This window comes from Aotus nancymaae, unplaced genomic scaffold (genome assembly GCF_030222135.1).
Source record: "Aotus nancymaae isolate 86718 unplaced genomic scaffold, 86718_ANA_hifiasm-v0.15.2.pri h1tg000029l, whole genome shotgun sequence".
NCBI classification, from domain to species: domain Eukaryota; kingdom Metazoa; phylum Chordata; class Mammalia; order Primates; family Aotidae; genus Aotus; species Aotus nancymaae.
The window spans coordinates 10,459,267-10,473,225 of NW_026988442.1; the positions used below are offsets into that span (position 1 = coordinate 10,459,267).

At 50.5% G+C, this 13,959-nt stretch overlaps 1 protein-coding gene across 1 annotated transcript in view; it reads left to right on the plus strand.

Annotated features, from left to right (window-relative positions):
• Nucleotides 1–265: 265 nt before the first annotated feature.
• The window catches only part of RSPO4 (R-spondin 4), a 34,726-nt gene continuing 21,032 nt past the window's right edge, over nucleotides 266–13,959 (plus strand). Inside the window, exons 1-2 of the mRNA XM_064382231.1 lie at nucleotides 266–589; nucleotides 680–953. Coding sequence (XP_064238301.1) covers nucleotides 266–589; nucleotides 680–953 — 598 coding nt within the window. The remainder of the gene's footprint in view (nucleotides 590–679; nucleotides 954–13,959) is intronic.

The window sequence follows — 13,959 nt, forward strand, 5'->3', positions numbered from 1 at the left end:
GTCAGAGTAGGTGATCCCCGCAGACTGCGCAGGAAACATTCAGGGTTAGTGGCCAGAGGGGCTCAGGACTCTGTTGAAAGAATGAGACACAACGGAGAGAAAAAGAGAAAGCCAGTCTTCAGGAGTCCCGCAAACACCCCACCCTGCTGAAGGAGAGAAGGGGAGAGATGGGGGGAAGGGACAGACAGAGAACAGAGAGAGCCAGAGGCCCAGTCAGGTGGAAACAGACAGTGCCTGAGGCAGAGACCGCCGGCAAGAGTAAAGGATGCAGGGACAGCCAGGCGGGGTCGGGGGCAGAGCAGGGGAACCCGGGCCGAAGAAAGAACGAGAAAGCAGAAGCCAAGGAGTGGTCCTTAAGGGCCAGAAGGAGGAAGAAACAGAGAAAGGGGGCAGGGGTGAGGGAAAGAAAACCGCAGACGCGGAGCGGGCGCGGGAGACGGTAAGGGTCTCCGGTGTCCGCGGGGCTGTACCTGCGCGCCGGTGCGTACCTGTGGCTAGCGGTGGGCATGAGCACGTGCTCAGGGCAGTGCCGGGGGCGGGAAAGACGCCAGACCGCGCGCTGCAGAACAGAGCGACCTCGGGGACCCTGGTCTGGGCGACCCCCGCCCCTTCCCCCCGCGTTCCCGGGCCCCGAGCTGGTTAACGCGCCGCCCCCGCCGCGCTGGCTCCTCCCCGCCAGGGCAGTGCCCCGGCTCCGCCAACGCCCTCACTCGACCTGGCGGCTGGCCTCGGGGCGGACCGCGGGTCCCTGGTGGCCGGACCGACTCGCGCCTGGCGGATGCGCCCGGCGCGCCCAGAGCAGCCCCCGCGCCGCCGCTGGGCCGTGGGGCCGTCGGGCCGCCAGGGAAGCGCCAGCCGGGACCAGGCTGCCCAGATGCGGGCGCCACTCTGCCTGCTCCTGCTCGTCGCCCACGCCGTGGACATGCTGGCCCTGAACCGAAGGAAGAAGCAAGGTACGAGGGGTGGCTGAGTAGGGCGGCCGGGCAGGCGCCCGGGGGCAGACGGGACGGGGAGTGGGGGTGGCGCTGGGGGTATCTGCCTGGTCTCTGGCGCCCTGGATCATTCGCTCCTCCAGATGACTGTCAGCCTCACTTTAGATGGGGAGACTGAGGCTCCAGGGCACTCAGTGAGTGAGCCATTGAGCAGGGTGGGCCAAGGAGACTCTCCCAAAAGGGAGGGAGTAGCAAGGCTCTCTGTAGCCGATGGTCAGCATAAAGGAGGACAGCTCTGTTCAGGGACAGAAGCCTCGAGAGCCAGCCTGGGGGGCACAGGGACGAGGAGATAGACTCAGTGGCTTAAAAGCCATCCCAAGCATCCCTGCTGAGAGCCATCCATCTGAAAGCCTTAGTTTTTCCATCTTGACCTCTCAGGCCACTAGGAAGACGAGCCAAGGTTCAGATTATAAATGTACCAGGGGCCCCATGCACTCTCGCCTGGGAGTCCTATGCCACAGCCTTGCTGTGAGAGTCAGAACATCCTCAGAAGGTGGATTGAAGGCTGTCCCTGCAGACCAGGAGTTGGTAGAGCCTGTGCCCCAGAGAAGGGTAAGTGGGTGAGCAAGTGAACAAATCACCTGCCTGAGCTGGGCAGCCCTTTGGCCTCCAGGTGCCACTCAAGATCTGCAGCTGAATGCCAGCCACTGTGCCAGGGGTTTTTCATGTCCTAGCTCATCAAATCCCAACTATATCCTCATGACATAGGGGTCATCCAGTTTTAATAAAGACTGGGGTTCCAAGGCTCAGACTGGTTTAAATAACTTTGCTGAAGTATCCAGCTGGTGTCTTCTCTCTTTCCAGACTTCGTGTTGGGTCTGAGCAAGGATACATGGGAGGGAGAGGGAGGGAGAGTGAGAGAGAATGGCTTGCCCTCTGGGGCCTTCCATTTGTGTGAAAGCCCTACAGGGACCCAGTCACTCCTGGAACAGAGCAGGAAGCAGAGAGGGGCTGTGGGAGAATTGGGAGGTAGGATTGGATGGGGTGGGGGAGACTGTGGCCCGAGAGGCTCCAGTTCTTGCTGGGACAGTGGGACAAGGGAGTGGAGAGGCATGTGGTTTTCAGCTGAGCTGGGGTGAGTTTGGGACTCCATGGGGACACTCCTTTGTGAATGGCGTTTGTTTAGTGGTTAGGGGCATAGGCTGTGGAGCCAAGTGAACTGAGTTCAAATCTCAGCTTCCTTAGTTATCAACTGAATGTCCTTGGATAAGTCGCTTTGCCTCTCCAGTCCTCACTTTACCCATCTGAGGGTCCTTCAGAAGATGTCTGAGATCCTTCTCCATTCTAAACAATACCAAAATATCAGACAAAACCCCTTTCCCGTCATCAACGCATATTTTACTTAAGTGTCCTGCTCATAAGGAAGACTGTGGGCAAGACTGAGTTACTGTGTATGGGAAATGCTGAGGACACAGGCTCCTAATGGGTGCTCGTAAGTATTAATCATTCTCATTTCCTGTCCACTGTGTCCTTGGCTACTCACAATGGCCTAGTGGAGGGAGGGGAGAGATGCTTATTTTCTGGGTGAGGGAACTGAGGTTCTGGGTGTGGTGGTCCATGCCTGTAATACCAGCACTTTGGGAGGCTGAGGCAGGCAGCTCACTTGAGGTAAGGAGTTTGAGACCAGCCTGGCCCACATGGTGAAACCCCTATCTCTACTAAAAATACAAAAATTAGTCGGGTGTGGTGGCAGGTGCCTGTAATCTGAGCTACTCGGGAGGCTGAGGTAGGAGAATCACTTGAACCCGGGAGACAGAGGCTGCAGTGAGCTGAGATCGCAGCACTGCACTCCAGCCTAGGTGGAAGAAGAGCTAGTTTAGAAGACTTTAAGATGCTACTCGGCTCAAAAAAGACAAAAAAAAAAAAAAAAAAAAAAAAAAAAAAACAAACAAAGAAAAAGGAAAAATTCCTATCCTACCCCTTTTGCCCCCCACCCCATCTACAGCTCACCACCACCTCCCCAGGAGCTCAGTAAGGAGGTAGGGATATGGCTGCTTCTTACACAGCTGCAATTTGGTGAGGGGCTGTTGGCAGCCCTCCCCCAGTACCTGATCTGTTGCCTCTGGGACACATGCCTGCCTAGCATCTATAGTAGAGGTTGGGCTTCATTTATTAGTTGGATGCAATGGAGATAGCCTTGGATTTCAGTCCCACCCTGACCCAGTTGTGCCATGTGATCTTGGGTGAGTGAATCTTTTCTGTCCCCTGCCTATAGCCTCAGTTTCCCATTGGCACTGGAGTGGGGACCAGAGCTGGACAAACCCTTTCTGTAGCATATTTTGCAAGGCAGCCACAGGAGTTCTGGTCAAATAGGTTTGGGAAATGCTGGGTTTAGCAGATTTCTTGACTGTGAGACTTAATCAGAGCATGATGAAGAGGTAGAGATAGAAAGTGTGACCTAGGTGTGGTGGCTCAAGCCTATAATCCTCGCACTTTGGGAGGCAAAGATGGGAGGATAGATAGCTTGAGCCCAGGAGTTCAAGACCAGCCTGGGCAAATGGCAAAACTCTATTAAAAAAATACGTCATTTTTTCATATCTATACAAAATACAAAAAATAGCCAGGCATGGTGGTAGTGCACATCTGTAGTCCCAGCTACTTAGGAAGCTGAGGTGGGAGGATCACTTCAGCCGAGGACATCAAGGCTGCACAGTGAGCTGTGATTGTGCCACTGCACCCCAGCCTGGGGGACAGAACAGAGCCTGTCTAAAAAGAGAGAGAGAGAGAGAAAGAGAGAGAGAGAGAGAGAGAGAGAAAGTGACCTTTCCCAAACATATTACACATCAGAGACCATTTCTTATAAAACATCTCCTTGGAAAATTCTGTACACAATCCCTCAGGGTCCTACCAGCTTTGATCTTATCTAACTTTGGCAGGAGAATGTGTCCAGAAAACACCTGGGTATTGGCAGCGCTTCATTCATTCATTTATTCATTCACTTGTTCACTTAACAAGTGTCACAGGGCAGCCTCTGTGCCACACTGTGTGTTGGGGACCTTGGAGATACCAAGGTGAGCACCCTGGGCCGGTCCTTGGGGAGCTGCCAGTATAGAGGGGTGACCTTTTCCCACCCTTCTCCAGCCTCCCCCATGCCCGAGTCTTTGGCCTTAGCCTTTGGCCAGGTCTGCAAGATCTCGAGGAATGACCTGCTGGGCCAGCATCTGCCCCGTCTGAGCCCCTTTAGGGCCTGGTTCCTGCAGACTCGTGCTTCCTCAGCCTCCAGCGTCACCACTTCTTAATGAAACCCAATTTTTCTGTTTCTAAGAAAGGATGAAATAAAAGACTTGAGAAGGATTCTTGGATCTCAAGTGTCTCTTACAAAACAACATTTTGATTAATTAAGTATAAGTGAATCAGAACCAGATGGGGACATTTTTTTTGAAACATGCTGGGGCATCCTGGCAATGGGACAGTCAGGCAGAGTGAGGGGGCTCTGGTTCGCATTCCTAGATCTGGAGGTCCATTTAGGCAAGGAGGAGATGCCAGCCTGTGACTGACTTTCGCTGACATCCAAGGCCTGCTGGGGAGGGACCCTCACATTCACATGGAGCTTCTGGATCTTTCTAGGCCTGAGCAAGCAAGGGGCAGAGTGAAGAGCCCTGGTTTCAAACCTTGATTCCTCTCCTGCCCTAACTATGTGACATTAAGCAGGCCACATGCCTTTTCTGACCCATGCTTCCCAATCTGTGAAATGGGAACAGTTACACCTACCTCTGAGCAATTGGGAAGATTTATTGCAGTCCAAGAGGAAAGGGGGCCAAAGGCACACAGTAGGGGCTTCATAAGGATTTGACCACTTTCCCTTTCCATTTTATAGCAAAGCAGACGTGCCCTGGACCAGGTGGGGAGTGAGGTCTCACATGGGTCTTATGCCTCTTGCTTATGGTGCATCCGGAGCAAACCTTCTCCCCTCTCTGAGCTTCTTTATGTTTATCATAAACTGACTGTGGCAGTGCCCACTTCAGAGGCCTGTTATGTGGAGTGTGACACTTACTTTTAAATTGCAAAGCCCCTGGCTGGGCACAGTGGCTCATGCCTGTAATCCCAGCACTTTGGGAGGCCAAGGTGGGTGAATCACCTGAGGTAAGGAGTTCAAGACCAGCCTGACCAACATGGTGAAACCCCATCTCTACTAAAAACACAAAATTAGGTGGGTGTGATGGTGCATGCCTGTAATCCTAGCTACTTGGGAGGCTGAGGCAGGAGAATCGCTTGAACCCAGGAGGCAGAGGTTGCAGTGAGCTGAGATCGTGCCATTGCACTCCAGCCTGGGCAACAGAGCGAGACTCTGTCTCAAAAACAAAAAGAGAGATCGAGACCATCCTGGCCAACGTGGTGAAACCCTGTCTCTACTAAAAATATAAAAATTAGCTGGGCATGGTGGCTTGTGCCTGTAGTCCCAATCACTTGAACCCAGGAGACAGAGATTGCAGTGAGCCGAGATAGCACCACTGCACTCCAGCCTCTCAACAGAGCAAGACTCCATCTCAAAAAAATAAAATAAAATAAATTGCAAAGCCCCATGTGGAGGACCAGGCAGGCAGCACTGTCTCCTGTACATGGACAGATGCACCAAGCCCTGGGCAAGCAGGAGCCATAGCTGGGCACAGACCAGGTATGCCCCCAAGTGCTGGCATCCAGGTGAAGCCAGGTTTAGATGCAGGGGTAGTTCTAAAAGGGATTCCTACAGGGCGAGTGGGGATAATGACTGGACATTGAGAGCTGAGGGAAGGGCGCTGGGTCTTAATAGAATGTAACCTTGGGCCTCTTGCCCTGGGTTTCTTCATAACACAGTGGCTGGTTGAGAATTGGGAAGCTGAGTGCTTGGCACACAGTAGGTGGTAAATCAACTGAACTCCATTTGCCGTCCTTCTCCCTCTCAGCGTTCTGAAGCCAAGTCTGGGTGCAAAAGAGATGCTGCTTTTCTATCCTACCTCCCTCTCCTGTGGATGGAAACCATCCAAACCCCCCTGCCCCGCCACTGAAGGAGATTCAGGCCACTGAGATTCAGAAGGAGGGAGGCGGGCCACATGCTGGGAGCTGTGCAGGCGGGGCTGCGCATCCTCACTCTGCCACTGCCTTGTGTTATGCCTGTTTCCAGACATGGGAACTGAGGCTCAGAAAGCAGGAACTCACAGCTGCCGAGCCAGGACATGGACCCAGAGTTTTGGAGACTCTGAAGCCTGTGCATAGATATAAAAATGAATCATGTCAGTGATTTGCCAGGGCTTGCAAGGTGGAAGCATCTGAGAGGAATCTCATCAACGCGGTAGGATTTAGGATTTTGTCAGGCAAAGGTGGAAGTAGGGTGGACCTCTGCAGGATGAGTAGTAGGCAGAGGACCTCTGCAGAATGAGGGGAGAGTGTGGCCAGGTGGGAAGGGCACGAGGGACTGCATGGCTGAAGGAAATGGAATTCTGATTGCAGATTGGGCCGGAGTCCAGTCTTGGAGGGCTTTGGATGCCATTCTCCAGTCACCATTGTCATGGAGAAATATTTATTGGGTCCTTCCTCTGGGCCAGGCCCTGGGCTGGGTGTTGAAAAGGACAGCAGAGATGGGTGCTCCTCCATTTCTGCTGCCAGAGGACTGTTTTTGTATGGCCTTTAAACTAAGAATACTGGCATATGCAACAGATTGTATGTGGCACAAAAAGCCTGAAGTATTTACTATTGGACTCTTAAGGTCCATCAGTGAGAACATCATGGACAAGACCTCTGAGGCTGCACCTCAGCACACCCTTGAGAGCAGGCTGGTGGTGATCCCAGTCTCAGCTGAGGAATCTGAGACAAAGAGGGGACGTTGCTTGCCTAAGGTGTCACATGGATAAAGTTTATTCATCCATCCTCCTGTCTGGTGAAAAAACTGAAACTCCCATTAATTTAAAGTTTTCCAAGCTGAGGTTTACAGTGCATCAGCAGGTGAGGGCAATACATTTAGCTATAGCCAGCATTTTTGAATGGAATGGAATGAAATGGAATGGAATGGAACAGAATGGAATGGAAGGGAGCAGAATGGAATATAACTGAAGAAAACAGAGTGGGGTCAGCAAACATTTTTTGCGAAGGGTCAGATAGTTAATACTTTAGTACTTGAAGCCACATACGATCTGTTGCATACTCCACTATGCTTAACTCACAGGCCACACAAAAACATCCACATTTGGTCCAGAGGCTACAGTTTTGCCAACCTCTTTTTCAGAAAATATCAGAGTGCATTTCAAGTGTGAAAACTGTTATTTTGAGAAATGTTTCAGTTCACACATGTATGTGAATGTGTATGAGTGGGTGAGTGTGCATGCACACATATGTGGATGTATGAGTGTGTGCACTCAGTGGGTGTGGGCATGCTTGTGTGTACTAGTGTGTGTACTGATGTAAAAATATGTTTCTTACCACTGTCAAAATAATATGGAGGCGGCAGGACCAGCTGAGCCCGTCATCTGTGCTCAGCCCTTTTCAGTCATGGCCTAATGCAGGCCCTCCTGGCAGCTGTAAGGGGCAGATTCCAGGAGGATCTTTCTATTTACAGATGAGGAGACTGAGGCCCAGTGGATGGCACAGCAACAGACAGGAAAGCTGGGATGTAACCCCGGGGAGTCTGTCTCTGGAGCTCCAATTGCCTTAGTTCAGATGCTTGTTTCTAACCGCCCCGAATCTGACAGCTACATCATTCCCCAGGGGTGTGGATTTTAGCTCCTGGAAGGTGGAGTGATGTGTCAAGGCCCTAAACCTCCTCCTGCATCAGACACCTCTGTGCAGCCAGGGTGTGGCAGATATTGCCCTCTCCTTTTAATTTGGTCGTCACCCTGGCCCTGTCTAGTGGATATGCCCCCACTGCCAGCTTACAGAAGAGGGAAGTTGGTTCAGAGATGGGGGGACTGGCTTATCCAAAGTCACATTGCAAATACATCTGTGACCTGGGTCTTCTTAATTCCAAAGCCCACAGCAAATCCTGTCTATGGTAGACTTCTCCTGAAAACCCATCTAATGCTGCTATGAACCACCTTCTTGTTCGTATAGCACTTTATAGTTTGCAGAGCAGTTCAGCTTTCATGTTCTCTCTGGAATTCTGGAGAAGGGTTCTAGAATAAGGAAGTGTTTGTTAGGGCCAAAAAGGCCAAGTGAGACCTTGGAGACCAATCCTTTTTCTTTTTTTTTGAGACGGAGTTTCGCTCTTGTTACCCAGGCTGGAGTGCAATGGCGCAATCTCGGCTCACTGCAACCTCCGCCTCCTGGGTTCAGGCAATTTTCCTGCCTCAGCCTCCTAAGTAACTGGGATTACAGGCACGCACCACCATGCCCAGCTAATTTTTTTTTTGTATTTTTAGTAGAGACGGGGTTTCACCGTGTTGACCAGGATGGTCTCGATCTCTTGACCTCATGATCCACCCACCTTGGCCTCCCAAAGTGCTGGGATTACAGGGGTGAAGGCCAACCTTTGATTGGTAGAGGAAGGCAGCCCACTCCAGAGCCTGACAGGTTGAGAGCCTCTCAGAGCCTCAGTTTCCCCCATGTGACTTGGAAATACTCAGTGTGCTTTGCCTTTTTTCCCAGGGCTGGGATAAATGTCAGAAGACAGGATGGAGCCAGGTGTGGTGGCTAATGCCTGTAATCCCAGCACTTTGGGAGGCTGAGACGGGTGAATCACCTGAGGCCAAGAGTTCCCGACCAGCCTGGCCAACATGGCAAAAACCCATCTCTACTAAAAATACAAAAATTAGCTGGTGTGGTGGTGCATGCCTGTAATCCCAACTACTCAGGTGGCTGAGGCATGAGAATCACTTGAACCCGGGAAGCAAAGGTTGCAGTGAGCAGAGATTGTGCCACTGGACTCCAGCCTGGGTGACAGAACAAGACTCCGTCTCAAAAAACAATTAAGACAGGCTGGAAGCTAGAGGGCGTTCACAGATCCAAGGCTGTCTGCAGGGTTTTCTTAATAACCAGAAGTCAGCCCAGGGCTGGGTGCCTCTTAAGGGCCTCTAGAGTTACCTGGACAACGTGGAGCCTCTCCATAGGATCTGAGGCTTGGCTGCATGATTTCATGAAAGGGACCAAGCCACGGAGCCATCATGGCCTCAAGGCAGGTCCTGTGCTCAAAGTCTTGGGCTGTAGGCAGCATCAGGACGTAGAACAGCCCCGGAGGTGGACATCGGGGAGCACGCTCCTCACCTATATCTCTACACACATACATGACCTTCCCCAAAACATTTTTTCTTTAAAAATACTTAATTTTCATTGGCATCAAAGGTTTACAAAAGTTACTTTGGATTTGGTTTTGTGATTGAGCATTTATTCTATGCCAGATGTTACCTGCATTCTTTTATTTAACAATTTCAGACACTGTTCTAAGTATTTTGTATATATTAATTGATTAAATTCTCTAATAAACCTGTGCAGTGGGTAGTAGTGCTCCTATTTTACAGATAAGAAAACTGAAGCACAGAGAGGTTAAGTAACTTTGCCCAAGGCCACTCAGCCAAGGTTCAAATCCTTCCTTGCCCCAGAGCCCACCTCTAACTACTTAATTGCCTCTCAGCCTTATTTCATCCTCACAGCACTCCTCTCAGGGGCCTGTTATTACCCACATTTTACAGAGGAAGAAACAATTAAGAGAGAAGTGCATTCACTGAAGTATATGCAGTTGCCATTTTTGTAGGTCATAAACAGCCAAATATTAGCAATTTCATGTTTCTATCCCATAGCTTAGCAGAGTAAGTTTGGCGAAAACCAGGATTCCAATCCAGACAATTGATTCCAAAGCCTGAGTCCCTAACCACCACGCCAGCCCTCCTCCCAGGTTACCCGCAATATAGCCCCAGGAAGTGGCTACTGCTATTATTCTCCCTCTTCTACAGATGAGGCCTTCCACATTCAGGGAGGGGAATCAACTTGCCAAGGACACATAGCCAGGCCGGGGAAAGGTCGGGATGTGCTCCCAGGTCTCTGTGGGCTGGAGCCTTTTTTCCTAGCCCTGTGTAACAGCAGTGTTCAGGACACAGGCGCCCTCGGCCCTGCCCTCGGAGATTCTTCCAGATCCCATCAGGAATGGTCTGCTTCCCATCTCCTGATGGATGACGCCAACTCCTCCCGGACACTGCTGTCCCATGCTGGGCCGCCACTGCCTGCCCTGAAATGATTTCTTGCAGTAATGCAGCATGATTCATAGGTCCCTGGCTCTGTGGCCCATAGTAGGGGCTCCAATGTGCCATTGTGGATGGAGTGGGAGGTTCTGTTTTTGCCTTCTCAAAACAGAAGCATTCCAAGCCCAGAAGACCCAGGCCACATGGGGAAACCACTCCCTTTCGCTGGAAGCCTCCACTTTCCCTGGAGCCCGATGGCAGAGCCCACATCCGCTGGGGTGGAGACATGAAGAGAAGGAATGTCACAACTGCCCTTCTGAGCCCACTCTGGGGTTGGCCAGTGGGCACAGCTGTCTCTAGCAAGTCCCAGATGAGCACTGGGGGCATGGCAGGTTGTCACGAAGGCTGCGGGCTCTGCCACTCACTAGCTGAGTGACCTTGGGCAGGTCATCTCTCCCTTCTGTGCCCTTGTTGGCTAATTGGCAAAATGAGGCATGAAACATAGACAAACACATTGCTAGCGCATAGGGAGTGCTCATCAATTACCGTTAAAAGGGCCTGGTGCCATGCAGGGAGTGTGAGATTTGGGCTGTCACAGCCCTGGGCTCAGCTCCTAGTTCTGTTATTGCCATGCTTGGGTGACAGTATTTGACTCCTGAATCTTGATGTCATCTGTCAGTACAATGGGGACAATAATAGCATCTATCTCATGTGGTTGTCAAGATGACTATGCGTGTGACCCCCCTGGAAGACAGCTGGTGCTTCTTCAGTGGTGATAACCATCACGCCTCAGGGTGGGTGGGCTCTTCCTAGTGTACAGAACGTTCAAGCCTGATGTCAGAGATGGCCCTGCCTCTGTTTGAAAGTCCTCAGCAGACCTAACTTGTCCAAAGAAGGTCATCTTGAGGATGTCAGATTCAGAGGATAGGGTGGCCCGAAGTGCTGTATGACTGTGGCACAGTGGCCCACCCTTTCTGAGCCTCTGTTCACTCCTCTATGAAAGTGGACCTCAGAGGGCAGCAGTGAGGATGGGATGATGTAACATGCGTGCGTGTGCGTGTGTGTGTGTGTGTGTGTGTATGTGTGTGTGTTGCCAGCACATTACAAATGCATAAATGATGTGATGGCTATTTTGGGGTGAGGCCATGGTGGGGCCTGACATCCTGCCCTCTGCCCACAGCAGGCTGGAAAAACCAAGTCAGATGCTGCCTGTGGGCATGCTTTTCCTTCCTCCTCCCCTCTCGCCCCTACACCACCCGCCTCCATCACTTCCCCTGCCTCCCTGCAGGCATTTGAGCCAATCAGACTCCTTAGTTCATAGCACGTCATCGGCATCGACCTTGCTCTCCTTTGATGTTTCTATAATTTTTTCTTTATTCTTTGGATTGTTAAGAATAGCTGATTTCTTACTTTACTCTTAAATATTCTTTCCTGGATTTTTAAATTTTATTTTACTTAAACATTTTTTAATATTTTCGTTTTTATTAATTTTAATGTATTTAAATTATTTTATAAATGTATTTTTATTCGAATGGATTTTTGCACTTTATTTTTATACCTTCTTATTTTTAAATTTTTATTTTGTTATTTAATTTTGCTTTTGAATGTTATTTTAACGTTTTTATTTGAATTTTGTAGTTCTTATTCACCTGATTTTTAATTTTTATGTTTTCACCTTTAAAAATTTTTATTTTTATTTTTCCCACTTTTAAAATTGTATTTCCTGAATTTTTCTTGTCAACTTATAGGGCTTCCTTGTAATACCTTGATAACAATTCCCTGTTGATTTTGACATAAAAAAATACCTTTTTAAATCTGACTTTGTGGTGTACTCACCTTTGGAGAGTAGAAATCATTACTTATCATGCGGTCAGTGTGGTCAAATCACTGGTTTTTAAGTGAGGAGAGAGGGATTGTTCTGCCTTATGGTCTGGGTTTTTCTGATCTTATTCAAAAGTCTGTGTAAGAAGGTCTTACAAGAAGTCACACCCCAGAGCCAGGTGCATTGACTTCCACCTGAAATCCCAGCTACTCACAGGGCTGAGGTAGGAGGATGGCTTGAGCCCAGGAGTTCGAGGCCAGCCTGGGCAATGTTGTAAGACCCCTTTTCTGAAAATAAACAAGCAAAGTTACACTCCAGAGTGTGAGCTTGAATCCTCTACTCCTTGCTATTGGACCACCCTTCCTGCCAGGAATTCTTTCAACAAGTGTTAGTGCTGCTGCTGCAGCCCTCGGGCCTTCCTGAGGGTGCTACTGGGATGCTCAATTGCAGAGATGCTCCTCTGTCCACGCTCCTTCCTGACCGTGCCCTGGATCACTGCATGCAGTCGGCAGGCATCTGCGGAGCACGTGCTACAAGCCGGACCCTGTTCTTGGGGACCCCCTCCCCGCTTCTCTGATGGAGGTAGCAGGCTCAACAGCAGTGAGTTTTCCTGTAAAAGAGACATCAGCTGGAGACTCCCTGCCCCTGGAGGCAAGTGACATTGGCTTGAACAACACCCATCAGGGGCTCAAAGTCACCCACAAGGAGTATCCCCAGCCAACAGCTTACACTTCCCACTGGCTGAGAAGTTCAGCTTTGGCTGAACCAGTTCAGTTTGTGGATCATCTTATTCTCTTACATCAACAACTCCCACCCCCAGAAAAGATAGAAAGAGAGAAAGAAAGAGAGAGAGGGAGATTGAGAAAGAAAGAAGAGAGAGAGAGAGAAGGAAGGAAAGAGAAAGAAAGAAAGAAAGAAAGAAAGAAAGAAAGAAAGAAAGAAAGAAAGAAAGAAAGGAAGGAAGGAAGGAAGGAAGGAAGGAAGGAAGGAAGGAAGGGAAGGAAGGAAGGAAGGAAGGAAGGAAGGAAGGAAAGGAAGGAAAGGAAGGAAAGAGAAGAAGGGAAGGGAGAGAAGAAAAGAAAGAAAGAGAGGAAGGAGGGAGGGAGGGAGAGAGGAAGGAAGGGAAGGAAGGAAGGAAGGAGAAAGAAAAGAAGAGAGAATGAAGCAAAACATACACTCAGGACATTTGTGTGCAAAGCCAACTTTTTTGACGATCTGGGGAGTGCTGTAATGGCTCCATCCCTGCAATGCGAATAGTTCCAGGCTAAAAGCACTTGGAGTAGCCTTCTCCCTCCTGCCTTCGCTTGGCTGATATGACTCCTCCTGTCTGCCCCCCACAGACAGTTTGGGGTCCATTCCTTGTGTGCCTCAGGCTCTGAGAGAGATATGGCTTTAAGTGGCATTTGTCAGCCTTTGGAGGGCCAGCTGGCAGGAGTTGGCAGGGTGGGGCGACAGGCCACAAGGCAGGCTCCTCCCCAGTGGTTAGGAGCTGGGCTCAGGTTGGCATTCCACCTGGCTCCTCCTGTGAATGCCTGGGCCAACCCCTTCACCTCTCTGAGCCTCAGTTTTCTCATCCTTGCAAATGGAGTAAGCGTAGCCCCCACCTTGTGGGGTTATGGCAGGTTTTAAATGACTTAGTACAAGGACCTGGGTAGCACAGGGCCTGGCACGCTATGAACACTCAGCCAGCATTAGCCTAGTTCTACTCTTTGCAGTTCTGGTCCCTTTGAAAATCGGCCAGAGCTCACAGAGACCCGGATCTCCAGCTGGGGGAGGGGTAGGACAGCTGTAGCTGCCCATCTTGGTTCCAGCCCAGAATCCAGGTTGTAACTAGGTAAGAAGGGCTATGGTTCCCACTTCGCAGATGGGGAAACGGAGGCCCACTAACGGTGAGTGCAGAATTTCCATGCCTGTGCAAGCCCAGGTCCCTCCAGATGCCTGGATTTGGATTTGATGGAGATAGTGCCCCAGGGCCAGGAGAGGTTTCCAAGGTGGAGCCCCCGGCCTCCTGTGCTCCTGCCATCCCCACCGTGCACTGGGTTTCTTTCCCTTTTTTCATTCAACT